General features: G+C 38.2%; 5 protein-coding genes, 1 non-coding gene and 1 pseudogene across 10 annotated transcripts; 3 read left to right on the top strand and 4 right to left on the bottom strand.

Annotated features, from left to right (window-relative positions):
* Positions 1–427: 427 nt before the first annotated feature.
* LOC133721948 (uncharacterized) lies at positions 428–4741 on the bottom strand. Of its 4 annotated transcripts, XR_009852397.1 has the most exons (10): positions 4560–4687; positions 4422–4471; positions 4151–4217; positions 3456–3605; positions 3005–3115; positions 1990–2093; positions 1551–1708; positions 1322–1450; positions 1106–1209; positions 428–827 (listed from the first exon to the last, which is right to left on the bottom strand). XR_009852397.1 is itself a non-coding variant. In XM_062148725.1 (3 exons), the coding sequence occupies exons 1-3, from the start codon at positions 4707–4709 to the stop codon at positions 4115–4117; spliced, it is 303 nt and encodes a 100-aa protein (XP_062004709.1). In that variant the 5' UTR covers positions 4710–4741; the 3' UTR covers positions 3613–4114. The 4 variants fall into 4 exon arrangements, 1 of the variants encoding a protein (XP_062004709.1); XR_009852396.1 differs by lacking the exon at positions 4560–4687 and having other exon boundaries at positions 4422–4558; XR_009852398.1 differs by lacking the exons at positions 3005–3115; positions 4560–4687 and having other exon boundaries at positions 4422–4503.
* Positions 4742–5749: 1008 nt separating this feature from the next.
* LOC133721081 (uncharacterized) lies at positions 5750–8029 on the bottom strand. The gene is made up of 4 exons (XM_062147598.1): positions 7942–8029; positions 7783–7860; positions 7546–7641; positions 5750–6055 (listed from the first exon to the last, which is right to left on the bottom strand). The coding sequence occupies exons 1-4, from the start codon at positions 7942–7944 to the stop codon at positions 5969–5971; spliced, it is 264 nt and encodes an 87-aa protein (XP_062003582.1). The 5' UTR covers positions 7945–8029; the 3' UTR covers positions 5750–5968.
* A 67-nt stretch (positions 8030–8096) lies between these two features.
* Positions 8097–8170, bottom strand: TRNAI-AAU (transfer RNA isoleucine (anticodon AAU)). The gene has a single exon. It is a non-coding gene; the product is annotated as a tRNA-Ile (tRNA).
* Positions 8171–8426: 256 nt separating this feature from the next.
* Positions 8427–10041, bottom strand: LOC133721012 (dual specificity phosphatase Cdc25). Its single transcript, XM_062147510.1, has 3 exons — positions 9797–10041; positions 9586–9724; positions 8427–8859 (listed from the first exon to the last, which is right to left on the bottom strand). The coding sequence occupies exons 1-3, from the start codon at positions 9985–9987 to the stop codon at positions 8662–8664; spliced, it is 528 nt and encodes a 175-aa protein (XP_062003494.1). The 5' UTR covers positions 9988–10041; the 3' UTR covers positions 8427–8661.
* An 866-nt stretch (positions 10042–10907) lies between these two features.
* Positions 10908–11458, top strand: LOC133723448 (SKP1-like protein 1B; annotated as a pseudogene).
* A 1841-nt stretch (positions 11459–13299) lies between these two features.
* Positions 13300–15552, top strand: LOC133722883 (probable leucine-rich repeat receptor-like protein kinase At1g35710). Its single transcript, XM_062149741.1, has 4 exons — positions 13300–13835; positions 13991–14529; positions 14728–15135; positions 15329–15552. Exons 1-4 carry the CDS (start codon positions 13300–13302, stop codon positions 15550–15552), a joined length of 1707 nt encoding a protein of 568 aa, XP_062005725.1.
* Positions 15553–19570: 4018 nt separating this feature from the next.
* Positions 19571–25712, top strand: LOC133722337 (uncharacterized). 2 transcript variants are annotated; one of them, XM_062149220.1, is made up of 13 exons: positions 19571–21027; positions 21126–21201; positions 21297–21386; positions 21480–21524; positions 21621–21701; positions 21957–22044; positions 22186–22244; positions 22981–23091; positions 23198–23337; positions 23420–23459; positions 24381–24443; positions 24580–24776; positions 25045–25712. In XM_062149220.1, the coding sequence occupies exons 1-13, from the start codon at positions 20612–20614 to the stop codon at positions 25529–25531; spliced, it is 1893 nt and encodes a 630-aa protein (XP_062005204.1). In that variant the 5' UTR covers positions 19571–20611; the 3' UTR covers positions 25532–25712. The 2 variants fall into 2 exon arrangements, with proteins under 2 accessions (XP_062005204.1, XP_062005205.1); XM_062149221.1 differs by having other exon boundaries at positions 19573–21027; positions 21957–22014.
* The last annotated feature ends 155 nt before the right edge of the window (positions 25713–25867 follow it).

Genomic DNA, 25867 nt, shown 5'->3' with positions numbered 1-25867 from the left:
AAGAAAAATTTTATTTACACACATCTAAATATTAACTACACACCTCTTATTTTAAAAAAATTTTTAAATACAATTTTACCCTTCAAAGCAGAGAAAAAATTGATCCACAGCTCACGCGCGGCTGATGGATCTGTTGATACTTTCTTAAAAAAACTATCAGATAAAGCCATAAAGGCCTTTGGATGCAATCATCCCAAAATCTAGGAAAATAGTTATAACTAGAAAAAGCGTCCGCGCGTTGCTGCGGGTTTGGTTATTTTTTCATGAATTTTATACGTAATAGACTAATAGTTCGACAAAAACAGAAAGTTCTGGTCCAGCTATAGAACACTTGATGAGTACAAAAAGGAAGCGAAATTCAAAGTAACAACAACCAAATACTGGGCGAGAAAATGCAGTTATGTTACGTTGACGAACATATAAAAGATAAAGTTGATCACTTGCAGACTTTTCTGCCTAAGCTTAAAAACTTTATCCAGCAAGTATTCATTATCTAATTATATTACCAATATGGATTCATTCACTTTCAAGTTGACGTGAATCAAAAGAGCAGTGCCTAATTAATCATATACCTTACAAATAAACTGAGAGAGTTACCTCCTTTGTAGCTCAAGTATATATGTTTCCTTAATCTAACAAAAAATCCCCGCACTTTCACCTACATTACTCTGATTTTTCTAAACTTCGCAGAGGTGCATGATTGTACTGTTATATTGAGTAACTAATCATCAGCAAGTCTCATATGTTTCTCACCGCCTTCCGTTGGTTGTTAATGACTTTATCCCTCATTGCCATTTTGAATTGAAGCTCAGCATTAGCCATTAACCCTATAAGTAATAAAGCATAATTGTTAGGCCAAAAGAAAATCCATAGCATATATTTGAATCCTAGACATTGTGCTTTTAAAAATGTAGGTTTGGTAAACCAATGCCACTCATAGGAAAACCATTATTTTTCCTTGCATTTCTAACCAAATATATGTATAACATGTTCACCTATCATCTTGCTTGAGACTTGCAACCTTTTATATTCAATTGAAAACAATCGCTTCAGATATACCAGGTCAAATATAAGTTTTTTCAGCATTGCTTTAGTATGGACTCACCAATAGCCTGTGTTGGCTAAGAATGCGCAAGTTTTGTTGCCATTGTTACTAATGGCCTCCTCAAGTTGGAGTTGATATCTATGCTTCTCATTTGCTTCAATTTCCTGCAAAAGATGATGTTGGTAATGAGATCGAAAGCCAACAAATGTTGTAACGTTTCTGAGTCTTAGTACGAACAGAGATACAACTCAATGGGGGAATAAGTATAGTACTTACCCCTATCAGAGCACCTTGCTGTGTCTATGTTTACAATATCTTTTACAGGAGATGTTTAATTTCATCATCTAGCACTAACTTGTTCAATTGTTTCTTAAGATTCTCAGAAACCTCCTCCATCGCTTATGCCTTGATAACAATATTAAAGATCAGTAAATAATTCAACTCAAATCAATATAGCTATTAAAGATCAAGCAAACAAATGATAAAAGAGGTTCTGGACAAATACCTCTATAGTGTAAGCGAGTGAACTCTCATCAATGATAAAAACCAATGCTTCAGAGTTCTCATTACTTATCCTCCACCTTCTCCAACGCTTTAGCTTCATGGGTTTCTGAGTTCATTATTATTTGTTTCATTCCTTGTCGAAGCAAATTGCAGGCATATCTGGAAGCAAGATAAAAAAGAAGAAGCATGTGACTACATTTCTAGAAATATTCATATACAGTACAGTACCCTTTGAGTCTCTTTCACCAAATTTTCCAAGCCACCTATAGCTCACTGAGTTTGTTTTTCAATATAATTCCAAGTAAGGTTAAATGATTAGAGTATACACCTCCAATTCTAAACTCACTCTTACTTTCTCACACCCCATAAAAACAAACACAATTTGACAATTTGATTTTCCTAAGATCAAATTCTTGAGAACAAAAATCAAAAGGTCAAACCTTCAAGAACTTCTGTTGGGCTAACATGTGCAATAGCTGTGATAGAAGGCAACACCCTCATCCAAGCATTGTCCCAGCAAGACTCAAAGCAGCCTTTGCACCTTCTGCTTAGACAAAAATCATGAACCAAATCAATAGACAGATAGCAATTAGCAAACCATAACTGCAACAGATAACTCTCCAAATTTATGCATCCATATAATCTCGGCATATGGGCAACCCACACTACCATCATCAGTGAACTCGATAAAACTATAAACTCAATATAGAAGCCAGTGGCTGTTGATGTGGTTATCTTGTAAATTCAAGTATGAAAATACTTTTTAGGGGCAAACCAAATTAATATATGAGTGGTTATCCACTACTTGTATTTGGTTTTCTAAATTACTCATGATAGAACCCTTTGTTATCGAGTTTCGCTCCATGCAATCCTATGTGGTTATTAGTTCATATCAGATACTAATAATAAAAGAAATCTGAAGTGCTTCTAGTGGTGGAAGCACTATAATGGCTTGCAAACCCATACAGGGTTCCATGGTTCATGATTTAGGCTTCAAACCCATTTTATTTACCCCATCATCAAGTCTAGTACCACTGACTTCCATGATTCATCAGTCCAAATTCCAAATAAAGGCAACAGCAAGAGAAATAAATAAAGAAAGAAAAGTATTTATAAGATTGAGAGAAACAGTTCAGTTTGGTTGTGAACTGGCTTTTTGCAAGTTAATACAGGCCAAAACAAAAGTCGATGCACAATATTGATAGACCTCCACATGATGATCAGGAAAAAGAAAATCCAGAATTTAAAAACCATACATATATATATATATATATATGGTTTTTAAATTCTGCTTGGTACATCATCTAAATTTTATAAACTCAAAAATTGATGATGAATTAAGGAAAATTATTGAAGTCTCAACTGTGGAGCTGTTTAACTTCATTTAAATACACTTCAACGGTCGGTAGTGTGATCAAGAAATATGTAGTGTTAAATTCTGAAAGGGAACTTAACCTTAATTATCTAGCGCAGCACCAGACCACTCCCATACTGAAACCCCATCTGCTATTTCTTGCGGTGTACTCAAGGAAATCTTCAGCACATTCATCCCAGGTGCTTTTAATACTGCAAAGTGAATGGCAGGTGGTTCTCAAGTTAAAACAATAACTCCCCAAGTGTTGGTGGCATTGACTACGAACATGACTACTTCTAAGTACACAAAGGATGTGAAAAGCAAGGAAGTACACAAATCCATTTAAACATGAGCACTAAATTCCACAACCAAATAAACATGACGGACAAAGTGATAATCAGTAAACCAGAATTAAGCATAAGTAAATCACAACATCTCCAGCTTAGTTATAAATTTCCGCTGCAGAATGCATAGTTTGGTCTTTGGTGTCTAAAAGAAAAAAATTTATAAGAGAGAGCTTTTATAAGAAGAAAAGAAGATTGATATTCTCACCTAGATAAGAGCTTTTAGTAGGTTCCCAATTCTCTAGGAATGCCTCATTTGGCAGCTGTACCTCAACCAAAGCAAGCTTTGGCTCAACTCTTTGAGCATATGCCCTCCCTTTGTAGTTTACTACTAACCATTGTCGATCCCAACGAAAACCTGTACATCCAAAACAGACAGGAAAAATCCTCATCTTAAATATTACCCAATTAGAGATTATAGATATTACTCCCTCCTGGAAAATCAATCCGTATAGATAAAGTTCTGATCATGCCAATAAAATAACCCCACAAACTAATATATTAAAAGAACATTGCAAGATGAATATCATGTAAAACTCAACAAATATAGGGATCATATTGAACTGAGTCGAAAGAATAGATTGATGCTTGATTTAAAGTAATCATGCTAACAATATGGTTCAATAATCTGAATTTGTTCTTCATGAACATTTCTTTCTGGGCCTTAACAAAGCAACAGACTTGCCAGTAGTTTCCATGAATAAAGCTTAAGGACTCAACTGGCTCAAAAGCAATATGAATGAAAGTAGAAAAAATAAGAGGAGAAATGGTGAGGTTGGTTATACCAGTAGGAAAATCACAGCTCAATTCTCAAATAACGAAATCAACTAACAAAAAATGAAAATTCGAAGAAATATTTAAAATCAATTACAACTGTATACAATCAAACCCCTGGCAGCTTACCCAACCCAAACTCTCCCCCACCAATTCTTCTCTGCTATTCCATTCTGCAAAATTCACAAACAACCACCTGCATATCAAAAAAAGAAAAGAAAAAAAGGCATCAGAGAACAACCAAATCAGGAAGGCCCCACACTCACTACCCACACCTCCGACCAAAGGATTCAGGCAAGACCAACCGAAATGTAGGCATGCAAGCAAGAAACTCAAAAACAAAAACAAAAATAAAAAAAAGAATTGAAAACCAATTACCCAGAGCAAGAAGAAGCAATACCTTCCTTGGCCTTGATAAATTCTCCCTTCCTCCTCTCCGATTTCAGTCCTCTACAGATAACAAAATACCACCATCAGTGAACTCGGTATTCTGTTTTCACCCAGATAACAAAATGCACCGAAATTCAAACAGTACCACCTTCGCTGTTTCTCTCTCCACCTCTCTGTGGATTGAAGTAGCGAAGACACGATAGGACTGAGCAGTACGCCAGGTGTCGAGGCAAGAAACGCAGGCGGGGGCAAAATTGTCTTTTACTATATCGGCTCGACTGGAGCCGGCACTGTTCATAAGCCGATGAACAGTGCGTTGAGAATTAGTATATAGTAATATGAAAGATGCATGAACTTGAAGATTGTTAATCTTAGTATCTTACTACAATTGACCAAAAGAAAAGTTCACTCCAAAGCAACCAACACCCACATAAAAGACGACTACCAATTAAAAAGATGGTCGATAACTTGGAAGTATGGGTTTTTTCTTTTATGTATAAATGTATGCAGCGTGCACATACTCTCGGCAATGCTTTCTATTTTTAATATGGGGGCATAAAAGGAAGATTGAGTGAAAATTTAGACAAATTTTTTTTGGGAGTCAATGTTAAAATACCAACAATATTTGTACCAGATATTTAGTTTGCAGGCCCCCATAAATGAGAGACACAGACCATTTGAAGGCCCAATGCTGAGAGGTTATTATTATTATTTTCTTTTTAAAACCCCCACAGCCGCTTGAACATATGACCTCCTAAATAGATAGTCATTGACTCATTGTCTTACTATCCACCAAACACACACACCCAAATACATAGAGATAGGAACAAGGAACAAAATCCACATAAAGAATTACTAATTCATCATCTTTGATAGTACATCTTTCATTTCAGATCCATCTCGATCTCAATCTCAGTCTCGGAAATATATCTCTTTTTCCTTTTTCGAACTTACAGTATTGCCTTCACGTTTGCCTCGCATTTAGCTCTCAAAAGTCCCTCTCCATCTTGCAAATTAATCCAACTCTGAATTCGCAATGCGAAATTTATTTATTTATTGGTCAATAATGCGAAAGTTTCACTACCAATTATTATTAGCTGGCGGATGAAATTACCTAAACCAACATTGTTTATATGCATATAGGGTTGCATCCGAAATCCAACCCCTAAATTTTAGTCCAAAATTTCAAGAAATATCATAGTTGTGTTGGACATTTACTTCAGAGGCCCATTAATACAAGCCACATAGCACTTGTAAAAGGCCCAATGGCACAATCATGACAAGTTAAGAGGAAGGAATAAAAATCTTTTTGAGACCATTTGAGCTACCAATTCATCATCTGTCAATGTCATTGTATAACGATCAAATTGACTGATACAGGAGTATTCAGCAGTCTTTAGCCAACATAACCACAATTATGAATTTCATCTCATACAAGCCAGGGTTCAAACGATCCTTCCAAAGGAAGTTTTTAGATCAACTACATAATTGCTGACCAAGGAAGATATTTGTTTTTTCCTCCTAATTCATGCCTAAAACCAGGGAAGGAGTCAAAGTTCAATCTTGCTTCAATTCTACCGCTCGGGGAGCTGCCGTTGCTTCTGGCAGAGAGTCTGGTGGCCCAGGTTCAGGTTTTTCTGTCACCTGAGATAATTGGAAATTCAAATATTGCAAACAGCCGAAGCAGCCTTGATATAATATAATGATCAGAGAAACCAAAGATACAAACATGCATGCATAGACATCAGAACCATAAGGAATCAAGGATTGCATAAAAACCAGCAGCAACCGTGGGTGAAATAAGTGGTGTTTGAGGAATACTTACATTTCAAATCTTTGAATTTATGTGAATAGCTAAAAAGGAATCAAGGGCAACGTATATAACTAATAAGGAGTCATGGATCTATAACTAATAAGGCCAGCTGCCAGCACTCAACTTGAAATTCATTCTATAATATGAGCTCTTAAAAATTTACAAGCACAATGCCAAGACCTTAATGATATTTGTAAAGACGATATTGATTTTCTTGACTATTTATTAATCTTCTATAACTAACAAGTACAATAAAAGTAATTGTCAATTTAAAAAGGAGTAGGAGAGTTCACAAAATCAAATTGCAACCGATGAGTATTCCAGCGACTGTATTCATTTCAGAGGTTAAATCCAACTTCAGATGTATTGTCCTCTTCGGTTGAGGAAATAAATTTTCTAAGAGGACTATACATCTGAAATTTCTTTTCTAAGAATCAGATAATCGTATTATCCACCATCTCCCCCACGACTTGCATTTCCAATATTACTTTTTTCAACTCTATGAACATCCTACCGTTGCCTCAAATCCCAAAAAAAAGGAGAGTACGCACTAAGCACTGATAAACAGAAATCCCACAAAGAAAACAAACAATAAATGCATGAGAGAGGGAAAGACAGGTTGAGCACTGAGCTAAAGATAGATGCCGAAATAATAACTATATGTGAAAACTGGCTTACACCACACTCCCTGCCCCAACATACACTCCTGCATCAACCTCCATTCCCCTCCCCATGAGCAATGTCAGCTTCATTCTCACTTGTTACCACTCATTTTCCCCATGAGATATTTTATCCAGAAGAAGATTAATTATTGATGAACTCAAAAGGCTATATTAGATGACATTATTAGTCGAGTGATTCACTTACCAAACCAAAAACAGTAGATAAATAACTAGGACCCAAGCCAGTTCAATCTATCGAATTATCACGCTGCTCAAGTGTTATATGGCATCCTCACATAGTGCCCTCCTTGCCTCCCCCTTTCTGATTCAAGGGTCTACATAATTCAGTCTAACCCTTTTCGACCAACCCTTAATCACCACTAAACGATTTTCCACAACACCATAACATAAATTTGGACATCATTAGTGTTACTACTGCTAAGATCTAACTTCAAGAAACACAGCACCCCATTTGGTACCAGAGCAATCCATTCAGAAAGTTAAAAAAAAAACACTCCGAATGATTGAAACTAAAACAAACATCCAAAATTGAGTAGTTTACATGTGAAAGGCGATCAATGTAAGATAAAAAAAAGAAAAAAAAAAAAGGAAAAGAATTCATAATATGAAATCAAAGAGCTAAAAAAAACTAAACTCACTTTGCTGCTGTTTTGGGCTGCAGGCTTGTAAGGACAAGCCGGAGGAGCTCTTTCGGGCTTCCTGTACTCCCATCCCAAAAGTCCATAAATTCTTCCCTAAAAAAAAAAAATCAAATAAAATAAAAATAAAAACATCAACTCTGATAGAACAAACCGTGAATTGTACAGTTTTGGATAGTGATGGAAACATACATATTGGAATTTGGGTTTTGTGGGAAACGATGAATTGAAATTTACCATGATGTAATCGAAGAGAAGAGGCAGGATGTTGACGATTGGGACGAGAAAAAGAGGAATCAAGCACATCACGCAAACCTGAAAGAGGTAAAAGTAAAACACAGTTAAAACCGGGAGTTAGTGGGGAAAATGAATGAGATTGCTGGGGAGAAATTTTACCATCTTTGAACGACGACGATGGCTTCTTCTTCTCCTTGTTCGCGATGGGATTCAGAAACGAGAATTGGTGTTGGTTGCAGAGTTTAACGAGGACAGGGATAAAATAGTCATTTCAAGAGTCAAAGGAAGGAAATACAAAAAACCACTGGTATTATTGGCCCATGCAGGTCTCGAACCTGCGACCTTCGCGTTATTAGCACGACGCTCTAACCAGCTGAGCTAATAGGCCAGTTGATTAATATCAGCCAGTTTTCCCTACTTCATTGAACTATTATTGCATACGTGAATCGATCCAAAATTCAAAGCTTAGAATGTAGAAGGTTTGATTGGAATTTAGTTAATCTGACCCCCCGGTGCAACACATTAACTATTCCAGGTGTTTTGGTATGTGCCACTGCTACTTTTGATTAGAGAGATGGGGTTACGCACTTCATCTCTTCCCCCTTTTTTGGGACTAGATGGGAGTGACTGGGGTGCAATTCATATTGCAAGAAAAAATAGGGAACACTTTCTTAGATGGATTCAACTTCAATCTCATATACGTCTCAATACCATGAAGACTACAAGGACAAGAATATAGAGGGGCAAGGTGAGTTGCAGAGTGGAAGCAGCAGTAAAAGTCGTTTACATATGGCATTACACAATTAGATAGAGTACAGAGTACAGATACGTGGGCAGAACATGCTTGCTTCCCAGTTCCCAGCCAGTTTGAGCAAAGCATTATGCTTTCTTCTCAGTCTCAGTCTCAGTCTGAATCTCACCCTTACAGGGAATGCTGTTGCAGCGACAAACAGGTCTACCAGAAGATTCCCAGCCATTGAAGCCACGCTCCAAAACCAAAATGTCTTTGATTCCTGTATCTTCCTTCATCTCCTCAAGATAATTGGCAAACTTTCGCGCACAGGACGGGCCTCGGACCTACAAAACCATCATAAAACTTGCATAATTGTATAAATCTTTCAACAAAGCTTCAAGCATAAAAGAGTGAGATATCAGTATCTCTGAATTGAAGTTTTCTAGTGAAGTTAAAACGGGGTTGGACTAGTTTCCGGTTGTGCTCCTAATTTACTTGACACAAGAGCAGAATAAGGTAGCAGAAGTGGCTAAGAGCTTCAGATTGCTAAGAATAACATTTAATTACTACTGTTCTGTGGTTCAAGATTACAAAAAGAAATCACATTGGCTCTTCTTGGAACTCAAACACCAGATGGCTGAAGCATGAAGCAAAGTGTGATATAAGTTCACACAAATTATAGAGATCATGAAAACACGAAATCTTTCTAGCCTCATCCAAGTAGATACAGAATTGAAGATACAAAATACAGAAGACAAATTATTCATCTTTCAAAAGCATAGCATTTCTAGGCAGGATTAAGCTGATCAGCTCACTTGATATAGGAGTGCTTTTGGGATAGCACATTATTCATCAAGTGGTGTTGAGATGTTTTCTTAAAACTAAGAAGAACCAAAAAAAGTGCTTAGCTTGCTTTCACTTCCCAAACAAGCCAAACAATTCATCATTTAAGAAACCAAAACTCCAACCTACAACTCAAATCAATCTGTTTGTTTCTGGGTGACCCAAGTTCACAATCTCCACCACAAAAACCAAACAATAACTAAAGAAAGACATAAGATTTACGAGACCTGGCTGAGAGCGCAGTGGAAAACGAGGGTGTCTTTGCCTTTGACTTCTTGAGCGAGATTGGAGATCTTGTCATAGAAACTGTCATTGGGGTAGTGCAAAGACCCTGCTATATGCCCATCGTAGCTCCTTTCATCATCCCTTAAACAAAGAAAAGCCCCAATTAGCAATTTGAGCTTTTAAGAATTTTCCAAAGAAACGAGTGTAACCCACCTGACATCGATGATGGCGATATTGTTGGGGCGGCGTCTGAGAGAGAGGAGCTGAGACCCGGTTATGTAGGAGATGCTCCGAGCCATATCTGATGATGATTCCTTCGTTTTCTTCTTCTTCTTCTTGTTTCTGCGAAAGCACAACCAGCAGTGGGAATGGGATGCTCCCTTTGGGCTACGGAACTCCCACATAAAAGCCTCTGCTTTAAACGACGAACGATTTGCGCGTTCTATCCTCGACGGGGAAAAAGGAGAAGTCTCTAGGGGCTTCAAGGTAAAGATTATTTTTTTTAAAAAAAAATTTTCTAAGATATAAATAAATATTTATCGGTTGCAAAAGAAAATACAAAAATATGTCAAGAAAAATATATATTCTATACATAATTTCACAATGATTTATTATGTTAACCACAATCCTAATCTTTTACTATTTTTCTAGTGGGAATATATTAGGGCAAGCTTGTGGAACTGTTTTGAAAAGAATTCTGATTTAAATTTATTTGTATAATTTTATGATCTAAACTCTTTTCTTGTAAATTATAGATCTTCTTTAAGAAGTTAAATATAAATTGTCTATTCATGTGATTGACATTACCATTCTAAGGGAAATGTATCCTAATATAGCTCCTTTGGGGATATTCGATAAAATTAGTTGGCAATAATTGTCCTTATTAGTTGCTCCACCATATATGGTAATCAGTCTTGTTGCTCCACCATATATGGTAATCAACTTGTTCTCAATCATAATGATTCATCCACTGATTCACATTGAAAAACTAAAATGTTGAACATATTCAATGCTTCAAACGATCAATTTGACACCATATATATTCGCGTCAATATATCAGCAAACAAATTCTAAGAATCTTTCGTATCTCTATAATTTGGTGTTATCTGTGTCGGTAAATATGATGCAACTCGTAATTAAACTATAAAAAAAATTAAAAATTAGAAATCTAAACCGAAGTAAAGTGTACAGCCTCCCCTATAATGAGGCGTCTTTTCCCTCACCCCTAGTACCCTACGCCCTTGCCAGCCCTAATCTATTAACTATGTCGACTTCCGCAGCAATAATAAGAAGATGTTCACCCTCAGTCATTCGAGGTGAGGAAGCGGTGGCGTTGCAGTCGCAGACGATCAAACACATGATCGAGGACGACTGCGCCGAGGGCGGCATTCCTCTCCCGAACGTGACCGGCAAGATCCTGGCCAAGGTCATCGAGTACTGCAACAAGCATGTCGAAGTCGTAGAAAAAGACAGCAGCAGCTGGAGGTTTGGCCTAATTAAGCAACAACGAGGACGATAAACTCAAGTCGTGGGATAGGGAGTTCGTGAAGGAGTTTGAGGCGGACCAGAACGTGTTGTTCGATATGATTCTGGCGGCGAATTACTTGAACATTAAGGGCTTGTTGGATGCGACGTGTACGTGAACATGTTGCGAGCATGATTAAGGGGAAGAGCCCGGAGGAGATCAGAAAAAAATTCCATATCAAGAATGATTACACTCCGGAGCAAGAGGAAGAGGTTCGTCGAGAGAACCAGTGGGCTTTTGAATAAGAATATTTTTAGATGTTTTTTTAGTGGCAAAATATATACATTCTATGTTCTCTAGTGAATTAGCAATTGTGATTTTGTTATTGAGGATTTTAATCCATTGAATAGTAATCAACTTCCTTTCCATTGGGGATTTCATTGCAGTATTCTATCATTGTTCGTATACCCTAGCTTTGAACCCTAGATGCTGCAAATTGTAAATAATAAAAGGGCGCTCTCATGAGTCACATCCTCTTCACTAGTGTCGCCTCCGTTTGGGGGGACTGAACATTGGATTGGTTACATGCATGCTTCATTGTTAAGAATAAGACTTCCGTGAACTTAATACGTAAACTGAATTCAGACTTTTGGTTCTCACAAAAGTCTAATGGCCACAAAAACTTTTGGTCTTCGATCTCTCAAAGTAAGGCTATTCACATTCTCACAAAAAAAAAAAAAAAAAAAAAAAAAAGAAGAAGAAGCAAACTTTTGGTCTTCATACTCTTAAAACTAGTCTAATCTTTTCAATTCATGATGTGGAAATCTTTTGTAGCTTGTAGTACTGTTTTACAACTGAATAATCTATCAAGAAAGGCATATATTCCAAACAATGACACACATGCAAATGGTATGATAGTAGCAACAAGAGTCGACCAGTGCCCAGACAATTAATCCATTTTTTTTTAAGGGAGACAATCCTTTTTTAGGTAAAGAGAGTTACAACACATTTTAAATTTGTTGGTGAGAAATCTATCTTCATATTTCATATCTTGTTAGAAGAAAATGTATATTCCTAGATGATAGAATATGGTTGGAATTCAGGAAATTACTTTTGTAATTTCAAGCATTTTCAAATTACGGATAGGCGTATGAAATTAAACTGCTGCCACAATATATAAACTATATATGCTCGATCAATGATATGTATAAGGTTCTGCCTACTTATCTTGATCATGATTATAATTATGCTATCAATGATGATAGAGAGTTAATAACAGTGGATCGATCAGAGTCAGTATATTGATTATTGAAAGATAATGCAAGAAAGGTTCCTTATGCTACTGGGTTTCATTAGTAAAACAAACCATCTCATTCTTCATGAAATCACCCTGAATATAATTTCAATAAATGTGTCAAGCCGCAGTTGACACCGAAATTTGTATATAAAAGGTTACTCAAATAGCAGGACTAAGTCTACTTGCATAATGCAGGTACTCACAGGTGATCAGATCGAGGAAGTCAATCCTCTTCACTTATAAATAGCTTCAAAGTAGAATAAGGTATGTATTAGAAATTTACCTTTTTTTTTGAGAGAGACAATGCCTATCAGCAAAGTTTCCTTTCAACTTCTTTCACTCGTTTTCCTGCTTTTCTTTACCAAACCTTTTGTCCTTGAAGCCACATTGATCAACTCCCATGTTGTGAATTTGACTGCGGCTTGCATTGAGGAGGAGAAGAAGGCCCTAGCCTCCTTAAATTCAAACTAGGCCTTAAAGATCCTGCAGGTATGCTTTCCTAGCCCTCTTGGGTTGGGGAAGACTGCTGCAAGTGGATGGGCATTAGCTGCAGTAACCAAACAGGCAATGTCATTAAGCTTTCCCTTAGCAATATCTACAGTACGCGGACATGCTTAAGCGGTGAGTTAGATGATTCTTTGCTCAACTTAACATACTTGAATTACTTGGATCTCAGTAATAATTCTTTCAATGGAATTCCCATCCCGAGTTTTATAGGGTCACTCAAGAAGTTGAGGTACCTTGACCTCTCTCACTCATCTTTTGGGGGAATGGTTCCTCATCATCTTGGTAATCTATCAAACTTGCTCTACCTTGACCTCACAACAAAATCATATCCATTGAGGCCATGGGATTCAGATTTGAATTGTCTTGGTAGTCTCTTCCTTGCAATACCTCAGTTTGGGGGGCTTGAACCTTAGCAAGGCAGCAAAAATCTGGTTACTTGGTGTTAATATGCTTCCTTCATTGTTGGAGTTGCACTTAGACATCAGTGAACTTGATGACCTCCCTCAATTTCTTCCATATGTGAACTTTACGTCACTTTTAGTCTTCGACCTCTCATACAACAACTTCAACTCTTCATTACCTCAATGGCTATTCAACATTAGTACCCTTGTGACAATTAATCTTGCTAATTGTCACCTCGCTGGCTCCATTAGGGAAACTTCATGGGTAAATCTTTGCAGCTTGCAGAGTTTAGATCTATTTGGCAATTCCATTAGTGGAGGAATGGAGGAGTTTCTTCATTCTTTGTCTGGGTGCAGTAACAGTATCATAGAAACATTGGACTTCAGTTACAATCAATTTAGTGGGAACTTGCCCGAGTCTCTGGGATCCCTGAAATATCTTGATGCTCTTTCTCTCACCCTTAATTCAATCTCAGGCCCACTCCCAATGTCAATCGGAAATCTGTCACATTTGTCAATGCTAGACCTTTCGTTCATCGTGATGAACAGCATCCCAGAGAGTATTGGACAGCTTGCAGAAATGTTTTCCTTAGACCTTTGGGAAAATCAGTGGAAAGGCGTTTTAATTTATCTGAAATTCATCTGCACAACCTCACTAGATTAAAAGATTTTTCATTGTCCTCAAAAAGTAAATCTTTGACTTTGAATGTTGGACATGACTGGATTCCTCTCTTCAGTTTAAGTTCCATCACAATTAGCAACTGTCAATTAGGCCCCTCATTTCCTTTGTGGTTAAGAACTCAGAAAGAAGTTTCTTCAATAACACTCTCAAACAATGCAATTGTTGATGCAATACCGGATTGGTTCTGGACACTTGTGCAGAATGTATGGCTTCTAGATCTCTCCACAAATCAATTAACAGGGAAGCTTCCTCAATCAATCCATTCAAGTTCTGAGCTTGGAGTAATTGTTAATTTGGACTCCAACTGTTTGGAGGGCTCACTTCCGCTTTGGCGAAATGCAACGTCCCTTTATTTTGGAAACAACAGATTTTCTGGACAAATTCCCTTAAACATTGGCCAAGAGATGACAGCGTTGAAGACCCTGGATCTATCTAGGAACTATCTAAATGGTTCTATTTCACCTTCCATTAGTAGGATTAAGAATTTGACTGTTCTTGTTCTATCCAAAAATGATTTATCTCGAAACATCCCCTGGCTATGGAAGGGTTTGCAAAAACTGATTGTCATTGATCTGTCCGAAAACAAGCTGCAAGGTAATTTTCCAAGCTTAATGTGCTCACAACTACCTAGGCTTTTTTGGTTGAAATTAAGCCAAAACAATCTTTTTGGGGAGCGCAGTCCATCCTCACGAGATTGTACAACACTATTTACGCTTGATCTCAGAGGGAACCGATTGTCTGGAACAATACCTGAATGATTTCTCTAACTTTCTATGTCATTTTTACTCCTAGGAGCCAACATCTTCACTGGGAACATTCCTGAACAATTATGTCAACTCCCTCTTAAGGTTTTAGACCTTTCTCAGAATAACATACTAGGTTCTATCCCTAAATGTCTTGGCAACCTTGAAGTCATGAAAGATGTGGGTATCATGTTTAAGTTACCACCCTCCTTCTGGCAACCACCACCGAGTGTATATTTGGAATTAATTGTGAAGGGAAGACTATATGAATATTCTGATCTAATAGGTCTGCTGAGGATCATAGACCTATCAAGCAATAATCTATCAGGAGAAATACCAGAAGAGATAACAAACCTGTCAACCTTGTTTGCGTTGAATTTATCCCAAAACCAACTCATAGGAAGAATACCAGAGAGTATTGGAAGCTTGAGCCGCTTAGAATCTCTTGACCTCTCGAGTAACCATCTTTGTGGTCCAATTCCTCTGAGCATGACTTCTATGACTTCATTGAGCAGATTGAACTTATCATACAACAACTTGTCGGGGCCTATTCCATCAGCGAACCAATTCCAAACCTTCAATGACCCAAGCATATTTGAAGCAAACTTGGGACTTTGTGGGAATCCATTACCAATACAATGCTCGATCAGCTTTCGACGATGGTGATGCACAAGCTAAAGAGAACACAGTTGAAGATGAAGATGGTTATGAAAATCTATGGTTCTATACAAGCACAGCATTTGGATTCATTGTGGGATTCTGGGTTGTTTTTGGCAGTTTGGTGATTAAGAGGTCCTGGAGACATGCCTATTTCCAGTATCTTGACAAAATGAAAAATAGGTGTGCAATGGTATTCAATTTGGACATGGCTTGATTGCGAAGAAAGGTCGACAACACTGATGTTGCTGGTTATGGAGGTAAAACATCATTAAGTACTTTGTAACATTTTTCCCTTTGTTATGATTGGGTTTCATCTTTCAACTATAGTCTTAAGTTTTTACTGTGTTCTATTTTCTGTCAGTGTAGTGAATGTGACTTGTACTATACATGATGAACTTTGAATGTACCAAGATTGTTAATTAGAATGGAAGGTGGCTTCAATTTTAATCTATGCCTGCATATATGTGCTGTTCCACTAATTTTTGTTGACAATGAAGATAGGGATCTAATAAAACTGGCATTGAATTGAATCTGTTTTACTTTGATCATGTAGACTGGTGTATATTCAAGAAACAAAGTTTTTGGGCAAGTTCTAATTAGATAATCCTGAATATAATGTTCTTTCTTTTCTTTTTTGGTTTTCGGTTTTGCCCCACTTCTTCTGATAAGCGAAGGAAAAGTACTCCATTGTTATTATTATTTTTTTTTTTTTGGTAATATTGTTATTATTATTTTTGATTGCTAACTATCGTCTCAAACTCCAGAAAATGACTAGTATCAGTAGTATGCAGTACACATATTAAGGGAATTTGCAGTCTTATTTTGCAACATGATACAACATGCCTTGTTAGGACGTAGGACATTCCCGGACTACAGCTCTCATACAATTTGCTTCTAAATAGCCAAACAAGCCAAAAATGCATGTTAATGAATGATCAAGTATATTGGAGCCTTGCTTTATCACTATGATCGATCCTGTCAAAGCTTGGTGGATTTGGCTTCTCTTTTTATTCTTTCGAATTGTAATAGTGACCGTTTTCCTCAATTTCGTTTTTGTGAGCTGGTTTCTTCATTATATCTTATAGAGGTTTTAGCTTTGTCCCCCTTCTTAAATTAGAAATTATACTATTTTGGCAATTACAAAGATTAGTGATGCACTGATCGTCACATTTTTACCACCAACGGAACTTTGATACTCCCCTTTTTAGGCTGCGTTAGAAAAAACTTAAATTTAAAGTAACGGATAATGAACCATTTGATAAAACTAAAAACAACTGTTTTTTTGTAAGTAATAATTATTTTAGAGTCAAAAGCAGAAATTCTCTCGGCCTAATTAACTTATGAAAGCAACTTATTTTTCACTGAAACACTTTCACTTTCAAGTTTACTAAATACTCTGACACACTTATTCTCTTATCACAGCATAAACTAGTTCCCCAATAAGCAATTTATTAGGGGTGGGCAAAAAAACCGACGTAAACCGAAAAACCGGCATGGACCGATCTGAACAGGCCGGTTCGGTCCGGGTTCTAGGGAAAATTTTAAGGAAAAAGTTCGGTCTGGTCCTGAACCGAGTTAGACCAGGTTAGGTCCCGATTTTGAATTTTAAAAGAACACAAAGCCTGTAGGCTCGAATATTATTATTAATTTTTTATGTTTTGTACTTATCATCTCCCTCTTTTTTGTCAGAAACGTGTTTCTAGTCTTTTTTATCTTCACTCTTCTCAATACTTTTGTCTTCCCCTATGGCCCTATCACTATCACTTAATAAAGAAGAAGATCCTCTCTTCTTTCTTCTCTCTGGCTGTAATACCCGACATTGAGAAGTTAATAAAAGAATCTGTAAGCCCGGATATCGAGCTTAGGTGACATAGTTCGATAATTTACTTATCGATCTCGATAAACGTTAAAGCACTCGAGAATATTTTCAAAACTTTTCACAAAGTGAAATCTTTAGTAAGAGTTGGATAATAAAGTACACGACACGACGACTTCGTGGAAATTTTCGGGGAATTTTCCGAGTACCCGACCTATTTACGGCGATTTTACGAAGTTGTGGGATTTAAGAAATTAAATCAAGAAATGGAAATTTGGTGGAGCAATGTGAGCCATTGATCCACTCACCGCTTGATCAGGACCGTCCACTGTTAAATGGACCAATCTACTTATATGTGTTGATCAGATCAAGGAGAGGGGGAGGAAGTGAGAAACTTCTCGCAGTACCGCCTCATCTCTCTCTTGAGGTCTATCTGGATTCTGGAAGTCTTTGGAGGAAAAAGAAAGAAACGGAGGGGAGAAGGTTAGTCAAAAGAAGATGAAGAAAACTCTGGGGTTCCTGATTGCTCCCAACTCCGTACCAGCTCTCCTTAGAGGATAGATGGAGAGAGAGAGAGAGACAAGGTTTCAGGTATTAAATAAAAAGGGTCAGGGTGTTACACTGGCTCTCTGCGTTTTCTATCTTCTTTCTTCTTCTTCTTCCCTTTTTTTTTGGGAAAATTTCGCAAACAGTACACCAAGTAAAGGCCACTAATAATTCTTATACATAAAGTTCCAAACCAAACATTTCGGTACACGAAATCTGAAACTCGACCCACTATCAGTACAAGACGTCAATTTTTGACACCAAAATGTCTATTATGCCCTCAGTTTTTTTTTTTTTTTAATAAATTTTTTTTTTCTGTTATTTTTTTTTCTTCCTTCATTTTTTTTTCCTTCGTTTTTATCTCTTTCTTTCTTTTCACATGACTAAATATTGGCTGAGTTACAAATATAAGCTGTAGGACCATAAATCTCACCAATTGGAGGGCAAGGGCGGCGTTGGAAGCGAGAGAGTGAGCCCGGAAGAAGGAAGAAGAAAGAGATAAAAACGAAGGAAAAAAAATAACAGAAAAAAAAAATTTATTAAAAAAAAAAAGAACTGAGGGCATAATGGACATTTTGGTGTCAAAAATTGACGTCGTGTACTGATAGTGGGTCGAGTACTAAAGTCTTTATTCTCTCTTCTTTCTTCTCTCTGCGTCTTCTTTCTTCTTCTTTTTTATTAACCTTTCTTCTTGCTTCTTCTCTACTGAAGGGGGATGGATATAACAACTGTCCATTCAAATGAATGTTGAAGGGGGAAAAGGAGTCGGTGGCGCATCAGAGGAGGGAGTAGGAGAAGCAGTTCGGGGGCTTGTTGTCAGCTTCGGGGGCGGTGCATATGCAGGTGATTTTACGGAAGCAGACGAGGAGGGAGAAGGCGGTGGCGGCGCCGGTGGCTGAGGGGATGAGGGTGACGGGGATTGGGTGCATCGTGATTAAAAGGTTGAGTCTTTGGGTGTTGGTTGTGATGTTATCGTTGAGTCTGTTAATGGTGGGTTTTTTCACAGGAGGAAGAAAGAAAGAAGAAGAAGAAGGCGGCTTCAGCTGGTTCGTTTTGTGCCGTGAAGGAGAGAATGAAAGGAACCGAAAGCCCGGATAAACCGGCCCGTTTTGTGTCGGTCCGGGTTTAGGCCGGTCCTTGTTCTTTGCATCTGCAAGTCCTGCTCGAAGTAGCTATGCCGGTTCCGGTCCCTGTAAAAGCAGTGCCGGTCTGGGACCGTGCCCAGCCCTACAATTTATTATTATTATTATTTTTAATTTTTTTTTTTATCAAGAAGAAACTTCATTAATAATGAACTGGATACAATGAGTTTTGGCATCATCTCAAACACAGAAATGACCATTGGATTTCACACTGGAACTCCAAACTGACGGAGCCAAAAAAGGCCCGACTCAACTACAGACTTAACTTACACTACAATTAAAAGGCAAAGACAATATGTGCAGGAGCAGTGAATCCTTGACACACAACTTTGTCAACACTAACTCGCCACCTAGAGTCCTCCTGACCTGCCTTTGATAGACCAAGTCTACACTTGTTGTGACTTCGAACCCGACCAAAATGAAATGCTGGACCGTCAGACCTGAGACTAAATTAAACCCAAGACCATTGCCACCTTAATGTCAACACTGTCAATCCACAAATGCTCCAAATAACCATCACCTCTGACCCGAGATCAGACAGGAACAATCCCACTAGAAGGCCAAGGATGGTTGTCTATGCCAGTATGCCACCGCCAGACATTTTCGCCACCGCTGCTGACCTAACTCCAGAACAGGAACGACCTCTAGACCGCCGAATAGAAGATTGTCTTTGCCAAAAATTGTAGTGCACCCGACTCAACAACTAATACTTAAAACAAAACCTTGATAGTGACTTATTGCTGAAAAATAAAACAAAAGAAACCAAACCCTAAAAACTAGTAATAACTGCCCACCACCAAGGGCCCAACAAACATTAAACCCGGCCCAACCCCCTTTCGTCCCAGCAAGGGACATCCATGCTGCGGGCCGCCACACCCACCGCCCAACAACCTATTGCCATCCACCCTCCTTCGACCACCGTAAGACAACACTACGATCCGGCAGGGACCTAACACCATTAAATCCCTCTCTAACACACAAGAGCCTCTAATTCTCTGAAGAGCAAAACCAGATGAGGGGCACCCACCGTCGCCCTCTTCCAACCCATCATCAAGGGATCGCCTTGCTGCACCTACCCTCCGATCGCCGACCATCTCTCCTGCCCTCCATCTTCCTTGTTGCGCCAACAAGCAACGCAGCCCCTCTAGACCATCCCCCTCCTCAGGAAGGCATCAAACAAACCAAATCAGATCAGAAAGATCCGATACGATCTGCTCACAACCAATCCCGATCTTGCCGGCAACCATTCTTTACCTACAGATGACCACCCTACTTGCCATCCACGCTCCGATCTAAGGCGGATCGATCCTGACATCACCATCCATCCCTCAAGCCTCGTCTGTCTCACCCCGACGAGGCCTGCAAATACTCGGAACAGCAAGGCCACCACCCAGCATGCTCCGACCACGCTCCACCGATCTAGATCCTTCCAATCTGGCGATGAGGATTTGCAACCCGACCCTATCTATCCTCCTTCCTACACCAACACTAACCAAGAAGGCAAACAGCTAGAGAAAACTAAGAAAACTAAGAAGAAGAAAAAGAAAGCCCCCTCCCAATAAGCAATTTAGAATCTTCGACCCTACTATTCTTCTTTATTTATTTATTTATTTATTTATTTTTTTGCGGACCCTCCTTACTTTTGTGTACCTCAGTTTGGATTTCCCACCAAATCTAATTATCAAGAAACGGCTAATAATTTCGCCGCTCTCTCTCTCTCTCTCTCTCACTGTGAAGCCCTACCCTAGGGCTTCGTTTCTTGCTCAGCTATGGCAGACCCTCACCCTCACTATGTGCATCTTGACGATGTAGATCTACAGGAAGAGGATGAAGAAGCCTCAGAAGAACCATCCGTCATCGGCGACGTTGAAGACTCAGAACAAGAAGACGAAGAAGAACCAGTGTCCCAAACGGATCCCAATTATGCTCTCTATCTTTCCAGAATGGGACCCACTCATGAGGCCGAAGAAGCCGACTCGGATTATGAACGGCATCTGGTCAGAACCGCTTGCTTTCTGAGCGGCGGCGGTGACGGCAAGCGGAGAAGAATCGGAAGCCAGGAAACGGCGGCGTTTGACACCGGAGAGAGCTCTCAGAGCAGTCAGTGGAATCCGAATGAAATTGATGGCTTGTTTTGCCCAATTTGCTTGGAGGCTTGGACTAATGATGGTGATCACTACATCTGGTTCGCACTAAGCCTCGGTTTTACTGTCAATTCCGTCTTTTATGTTACAATCTTGCACATTTAGACTGAATCACTTTGCTATTGTTTGATGATTGTAGCTGTCTTCCTTGTGGACACATTTTCGGTATGTCCTGCATTGAAAAATGGCTAGGCCAGAGTAAAAGACAGGGAAAGGTAAATGATTTTTATCTAGCAATACACCCATAATATCCCGTGTTGTGCAAATGATTTGAAAGTGATTTGATTATTGTACGTTTTCGTTTTTCTAGTGTCCTCAATGCAATGCCAAATGCAAGTTGAATGATGTCAGGAAACTTTTCACGTCACGAGTTATTTCTGTTGATGAAGAATCACAAAAGGTGATTGAATTTTTTTTGATACTGGTATTTTTGAGTAAGCTTAGTGTGACTTGTTGTGTATGAATGATGGATGTTTTGTTTGTTTGTTTGTAGAGGATTCGTTCACTTGAGGCTAAATGTGCTTCTTTTGAGAAGGAGGTACATATGTTTCTGACGGTCTTATTATACACTCCCTTCCATTATTCATTGGCTACTTTGCTAAGCAACTCTATGGTTTTTTTCTTATATGTGTAGCGAGCAGAATGGCATAAGAGGGAAGCAGAATTGCTAAACGGACAGTGTGTACTAGAACTCAAAATTCAACAACTTATGGAGGTATGCTTGATTGCAAAGCATGTACCTTTTGATTGAACATATTCTTTATTTTTCATTTATGTAGGTTTTAGCGTATTTCATTCATTTTTGTTTCTAGTCATATATTCCTGCTCTCACAATCTTCTTCCATTTGCCATACATAACATCTTTTAACTTACTCTTTGTTTACTTGATTCACATTACATCTTAATGTTTTACATTCTTAAGTAGTCCACATCTTTCTCACATTTGCTCACTTTGTTTGGAGATAATCAGAGCAAAGCATCAGGATCAATCAATGCTACTGGGGCCTTTGAAAGAAGATTCGTATCTGGTAATAACATCTTAGAGGGAAGGTCTTATGGTTAGTTCATTTTTGTCCATACTTTAGTATCTACGGAGGTTAAGATAAAATAGTTTTCAATAGTAATAAATATTATCCATTACAGAACAAGACCGTATTTCATTCAGATCATGTCTAATAATCTCCTAATATATTTTGTAGGGCTAACATTTGGCTCTAATACCTGTGGACAAGCATCTCCTTGCAGCTTCAAATTAGAGGTGTGCCAAATTTTCCTCACTCTTTGCTATGTTCTTCGTTATTCTTCCTCTCTATCTTTCATCTTCCACATGGAGGTAAATACACACGCATGCACTTATACATCTATATGTGGTAATTAAACCTGCATACATCATCTCTTTATGAGGACAGGCAAAAGATAATACATATGGTTGTTTTCATACTTAGGGGACTAGTTCGGTACAGATTTGTTGTGATATTAATTCAAAATTCACCCTGGTCATTGGTCAAAAGGATCAGGTAAAAATTTATTCGTGACTACAGAGGCATTAACACTTTTAAGAAGTGAAAAGTAGAGATGATGCAAAGGATTTATTCTCGATGGCAAAATAACGAATTTGAAATGGATGAGGTGAAGCAACTTGGCCTGGTAAAATATGGAGCAATATCTTTTTCTTTAGAAATTGCAGTTGAAGCAATTGTTAGATTTCCTTCAACATCCAGGAACCCTTTTCCACTTCCATAGATTTGGCAGTGCATCACAAACTGATGTATATACACTAATATGTGGACAGTTAAAAGAAAAATTTGAACCTATTTTTATATCACTTCCTTCATTTCATGGTGTTAATAATTTCGCCATGACCCATGTGATACTTTTGCATATTTAGTTTTATCCTCTTGGATCAACTGTGTGCATAATTTTGATTAAGCTACGGCGCTCCATTATTTTTTATTGTTGTCCACGCATCATTAACCTCACATTGAACTTTGCAGAAGGAGTTGCATGTAGCTGGTGCTCATTTGTTTGATGTTGATGCGTCTAACCAAATTTTGTTAATTTCGCGAAGGCATGCTGGGATAGGTGGAAAAGATGTGCTTACCAAAGTAAATTTTCTGGATTTTGATATAGTTTTGCTTTTGTTTTGTTAGATATTTTCAACAGGAACTGCTCTTAAAGTTCTTTTATTTTGTTGTAAATATGGTTGTGCAGATGAGCCTGATACCTCCATATGACAGAGATGATATTCTTCTTCCTAGCTCTTTAAATTCTATCAGGGACCTACGTCTTTCTCCTTCTAACACTAACCTTGCACTCTTTGCTTGCCTAGGGAAGAAATTGGCAGTTCTCAGGTTTCATCAATTTACTCAACTGTTAGTTTGGTATTTTCTTCATGTAGTTCCCCTGTTCACTTAATTGTGCTATTTGTTACAGTACGGAGAACAACAACGTCATTGTTTCCTATGACCTACCGGTAAACTTTTGATCCATTATTTAAGCTGTTGTGTACTAAGTAAAACTAAAGGTCGTGCCTTCAACTCTAAATTTTGATTCCTGTACTATGCAGCATAACATCATTTTTACATGATTGTTTATGGGTCCAGGTTACACAGCATAATGCACTGTTAAATTCTATCAAATACCCTTTATTGCTGTCCGATTCTTGGCAATCTATTGTGTCATTTTATGTTTGTCCATGTTTGGTGTATATGAACACAAAAATAAGATTTCAAGAAAGTCCAGATTACAAAGTATAAGTTTATTTTATACGACAAAATTTTCATTGCATGTGATAGTTTGGTCCTGTGAGGTGGAACTGGTATTAGTGGAAGATCAGTTAATGTACCCGAGCCTCTTATTTGCACCTTCCTGTTGACTTGATTTTCTGCTTATTTAGTAGCCCATCATTTTGGGGCTTCGAGTTATATCATCATTATTTCTACAGGTGATAAAAGACTTATAGGCAGGGCTGGTCCCTTCTAATCTGAACATTTTGTTTAAGCTAAGCTGACTAGGCATCGCATGTGGCCGTCTTCAACCCTAGTTGAAGATAGTTTTCTGTTGTTAATTTTTCTTTTTTCTTTTATTCAATGGGGGAGGGGAGGGGGAGGGGGAGGTGGAATCGAAGATGGAACCTCTACAATTACTTTGTCATGTATGTTGCAGTGGAAACATAAAAGTCTTCAATAAATTTAAAGTTGGTAATTTCGGGTCTGTGTTGCATGGTTTGTAAATGTGTCACTTGGTGTTATGTGCTGAGGTGATTTATGTCAATGCAAGCATGTATCGGTGTTTGTGTGCATGTGCAGCCTGCACCTAAATGGGAAAGACCTGTTAAAACACTTTGTTACTCTTCTTTCTCTTCTTTCGTCAAGTTGACATGTTTTGCTTGCAGGCTGCTGCTTGGACATGCTCATGGGATCTCAACGATTCAAATTATATATATGCTGGATTACAGGTCTGGTGCTACATTGTGTTTATCTCAAGTTCTCAACAGCTTGCATTATATATATGCTGGCTAACTCGTGTCTTCAGTTTCTTGAAGCCCTCTGTTTTATACTCAGCTTCAACTTTCATTTTTCCTGCTCTTGCAGAATGGTTATCTTCTGGTGTTTGACATGCGCCAAACCTCAGGGCCTGTTGAATCCCTGAAGGGGCTGACAAGCAACCCAATTCATACCGTGCATTCCCTTTCATATAATTCAGCTCTTCCCACTGGTGTTAGAACAGTGATATCCGCATCGTCAATTGGCTTATGTCTCTGGAATTTTGGTGGTGGTGCTGCAAAGGGGTGAGTAATCATTCTTTCTGTACCTTTTGTTTGTTACTAATTCCTTATCTTTCTGTTGGGCTGTGGACCCATATGGATCTCAGTGTTTTCTCAATTACCGGTAAACTCATTTACCAGCAAACCTTATCTTTCATTTTTATGATTGTGGTTCTGACAAATTTGTTGGATTGGGTCTTCATCTGCAACTCTGCATACTGTATCTTTTTTGTCGTTCTTGAGTAATTTTCTAACAATTGAATTTTTCTGACTAAAACTCAATTCTGTGAAGGCCAATTTTGGTCCCTGAAACAGAGAACCAAGGAGTTTGTATATCTCTTGCATATTGCCCTAGAACAGATGACATTGTTGCTTCCTATCGCCCCAAAGTCGAGTTTTCTGATGAGGCAGTTCTTACACAACCAACTCCTTCACGTGCCATCGGACAAGGAACAGTCGGTTCCCATGTTCTTTTAAAGAGAGCAGGCAGCAGCAGTCATTTTCGGAAGTTGGGATCTTCATCTGGCAACGTGTGTGATATCGGACTGCCAAAATCTGCAATTATCAACATAGAAAATTGTGGCAGTTTGTTTGCATCTGAAGATAAACTATCTTCTGAACTAGTTTTAGAAGAGCTGTCGTCTTTTACTACTGTTCAGCGCCTTAACTTACAGCGATGTCCTGTTCAGGATGTGAAGTACACATCTTTCTTAAGGAAAGGTCTCCTCAGTTGTTTGAATGGTAACACGCTGCAACTCTTCAGTACCAAGCTTTCATGAAATGAGTAGTCTTCAGTTATCTGTGTTTGAGGTACTATAGTTGCTGTAGTTGTATCATATTAGCTGCTCAGCATTATTTTGATCATTCCGATTGTTACAATAGTGCGATGGTCTATAGGTAATTTATGAAATTAACTGAAAAGGAAATGGAGATGACTAGATGAGAAAGATTTTCATTTTCTATTCTTTGAGTAAATCTTCTTGTCTGTATAGTTTCTTTTTCAACCAGAAGGTAAAACAGCAGGAACGGGTTATCAGTTGAATACAGATCACTACGAAAAAGCAAAATTAGCCATGAAAAAAAGCGAATAGTCTTGATTCTGCTCTAAAATGTAA

Source organism: Rosa rugosa, chromosome 7, assembly GCF_958449725.1.
Source record: "Rosa rugosa chromosome 7, drRosRugo1.1, whole genome shotgun sequence".
Lineage (NCBI taxonomy): Eukaryota > Viridiplantae > Streptophyta > Magnoliopsida > Rosales > Rosaceae > Rosa > Rosa rugosa.
Note: the sequence above shows the minus strand (reverse complement) of the source record. Positions and strands in the feature narration are given on the sequence as shown.